This window comes from Pterocles gutturalis, unplaced genomic scaffold, assembly GCF_000699245.1.
Source record: "Pterocles gutturalis isolate BGI_N339 unplaced genomic scaffold, ASM69924v1 scaffold21146, whole genome shotgun sequence".
NCBI classification, from domain to species: Eukaryota; Metazoa; Chordata; class Aves; order Pterocliformes; family Pteroclidae; genus Pterocles; species Pterocles gutturalis.
In genome coordinates, this window is record NW_010103565.1 from 6,038 (window position 1) to 9,345 (window position 3,308).

At 55.5% G+C, this 3,308-nt stretch overlaps 1 protein-coding gene across 1 annotated transcript in view; it reads left to right on the forward strand.

Annotated features, from left to right (window-relative positions):
• Positions 1-1,279: 1,279 nt before the first annotated feature.
• The window catches only part of LOC104471421 (ankyrin-1-like), a gene marked incomplete at its 3' end in the record, with an annotated part of 37,279 nt that continues 35,250 nt past the window's right edge, over positions 1,280-3,308 (forward strand). The window contains 1 exon segment of the mRNA XM_010086760.1: positions 1,280-1,390. Coding sequence (XP_010085062.1) covers positions 1,280-1,390 — 111 coding nt within the window.

A 3,308-nucleotide genomic window follows, 5' to 3' on the forward strand; every position in this document is an offset into this window, starting at 1 on the left:
TGCCCATGGGTTTGCACATAGGGGACAGTTTTTCTGAGGGACAAGAATCGAGCTGGTAAAGGCAGGGCTGCTCAGAAGTGCCTGTTTGCTGCAGGTCATGTTATGGTCACCACCAGAGTCCACCCCAGTTTTATCCTGGCCCCCACCGCACTGATTCTGCGTGCAGGAATCAAAGTTACACCCCCAGGCCTGCCCCCGGCTCCCCCCGTGGAATTATTTGTGCTTTTGGAAGGCAGCTGCAGGTGAAATGTATGGATGTGTGTGGAGGAGGAGTGGGTGACTCTCCGGGAGCCTTGTCTGGGGACTCTCAGGGAGGGCTTGAGCTCTGGTGATGCCTGGATGGGCAGGAGCTGGCGGCTCTGGTTTACTTTTCTGGTGCTGTGTAGTCAAAGAGCAGACTGATCCCTTGGTTTCTGTCTCCCATTCACAGCCAAGATCCCTCCCCCTCCCCTTGCTGCTCACTCAGTGGAGAAATGTGAGGAGGAAAGGATGCTGTTAGGCTGCACTTTGCTCCAGTACTTGGCACATCCTTTGCAGTATTGACTGTTTTCTGAGCAGAGATGCTGCCTGCCTCCTAACTGATGCAGCGATTCCTTATTGCTCCCCTTGAAAGGAGCTGGAATCATAACCCAGAGAGTGAGCGAGTGATGCGGCTGCTGCACGGAGAGTGACTGAGAGGAAGAAAATTGGAGAGACTGGAATATGTGCCTGCCTCGGCAGCACTGCAGTGGTAAAGCCACTGCCTGACTACATGCAGGGTACTGCTCTTTATCCATTGCTACAGAGAACCCAGAAGCCGGGATGAAATGCATCAGCCTCCTTTTTCACTGCTTCTCTACTGTCATCTTGCATTAATTGCTGAGAGTTATTTTCCTTCCTGTGGCTGACTGCCTGCATCTCTTCTCGTGCTGCAGGAGAGACAGGGAGGGAGAGCACAGCACCAGCCCGGCATCCTGTCCCACAAGGAGGATTCTGCATGATGTGCCAGTGCAGTCAGGGGCTGCTGCAGTGGTGCACAGAACCTCTGGAACAGCTGGATTTAGGATTATTACTGCTTTGTAAAGGTGTCCCAGACTCCATCTAGCAATTGGCTGGAGACATCGGCTGCCCTTTGGGGCTTGCTGACTGCTTTCCATTTTTTCCTCTCATTGCTGGTTTCACTCTCATCTGGGTCGAGAGCATTTGAGCTAGGGGAAGGGACTTTCTTGGCCAGGAATCAGAGGGCGCTGCGTGGAAAGTGCAGGTGTGAGCTCCAGAGGGAACTGCAGTCTGACCAGCCATGGCTCAAGCAGCTAAGCAGCTGAAGAAAATCAAAGATATTGAGGCTCAGGCTCTGCAGGAGCAGAAGGAGAAGGAGGAATCCAACCGCAAGCGCAGGCGGAAGAAAAAGGTCAGTGGCACTTGGGCAAGCAGCCCTGTATCCAGATGCCTGTGCTTGTGGCAGCGAGTGCTGTTTGCATTTGGGGCAGAGGGGTGGGGGAAGAGATGACACAGGGCAGTCAAATCCATGTGCAGTCAGCAGAAGACACAGTCTGCCCAAGAGAGGACAACTTTGGGGGCCAGGAATCTGCTGTTTGCCCTGACAGGTTAGGGAGGGGGGTATCGAAAGGCCAGGTGACGGGAGGAAGGAAGCGAGGGGTTTGTCAAGGCAGCTAAAGAGACTCACTCAGCCCAGTAGCAGTTTTGATCTGTCAGTTAAAATTGCGGGCTTCTAGCTTCGTGCAGTTTCCCAGAGTTGCTCTGTGTCTGCAGAGCAAAGGGGCAAGAGACCCCCACCCCTTTCTCTAGCGAAGGAGCAGTTTTGATGTCTGCTCCAAGCCCTGCTTGGTCTCTGCCAGAACACTGACACCAGGGTACGGCGGGAGCAGATTGCGAACAGAGAAAGCAGTTTTGTGCAGGGATGGTGAGCTCTGCTGCTGCTTAGGGCAGGCTGTGCGCAGAGAGGACACGGGTCGTCCCTCCCAGCACAGGCAAGGTACTTGCTGGCAGCAGGCGAGTGGGGAGTTGGGAGCAGGAAGAGGTGTCTGTCCCCTCTGACACTGACATGCTGGAGCCTGGGCTCTTTCAGGCTGTAGCTCCTCTCTGGAAACTCACTGACAGTTTTTGTTTTTTTTTTTTTGCTGCCAGCTTCCTGCAGGAGCAGGCATGTTGCTAAGATAGCTCTGCTGCCCCTTGAAGACCTCCTGAACCAAATGTTCTTCTCACAGCGGGGCCTGAGGGTGCATGTGCTATGCACCAGTGCAGAGAGGCAGTGGAGAGGTGAAACCAAGGATAATCAAGGATGTATGTGCGAGGAGGTTGCAATACAATAATGTCTAAGGTGGGCTGCTCCTCTGCCTTTATTAAAAGATTTGGAGACTTCTGTGTGCCCCCTCTGGGCAAGAGACTCACAGCAGAGCTCTGCTGCTTGGAGCATCTCAGTGCGCTGCGAGTCCTGAGAAGGGTCTTGCTGCGACGCTGGGGACAGGCACCGCTGACCAGCCCTCAGGCTTTTATTCTTCCTGCTACACTGCTGGACAACTGCTGGCTCAGGCTGTCTGGGCTAGTCCTGGACACTGGAATTCATAGTTTTCATTCATCCCTGTTTCACCCCTCTTCCCTTCTGCCCTGCCCCCCCCGAAGCACAGTGTACGTGTGTCTGTGATGGGCTGGGAGACCCAAAGACACCTACAGAGTGTCTGGACTTGCTCAGCTGGAAGGTACCAGCTCCTGGTGAAAGAGTTGCGTGGCACCTGCAGCCAAGACACGCTGTGACGTGGGGGAGCTGGGGATCCGAGGGGTCTGCGTCCCTGCGACGGGACAGACCGCGCAGCAGTGAACAAGCCTTTTGCAGTATACTGTTTGGGATGGTCGCAGCATGGGGAGCACTGGGCAGGGTCTCCTTGCAGGAGTCGGCTGGGCTCTGGCATGTTGGGGAGTTCGTGTCCAGCTGAGTGGTGAACCCAGGGAACGTGCCTGCCTCTAGCTCGGTGACTGTGGTCGGGGTCGGCAGAGTCCCTGTTCGCCCTCCTGCTCCTCTCGGACCCAAGCTGGGTGTAAGGATGTTTTGCTTTTCCAGCTGCCAGCCCAGGAGGGGTCTGTGTCTGCAGAGGGCAGCTGAGAAGGGGTTCAGTGCTCATGCTCAGGACCGAGGTGGAGGCTGGAGCCGGCAGCAATGGAGCTGGATGTGGGGTCTTTCACGCGACCATCGTGTCGAATGCTGCCTTCTTCAGGATGACTGCTCACTGCGTGCGTGCCCAGGGCTCTTCCCCACAGGGCTTCTTTCACGCAGGGTGACCAAGCAGCTTGTCTCACACGTTGCCAGAGGG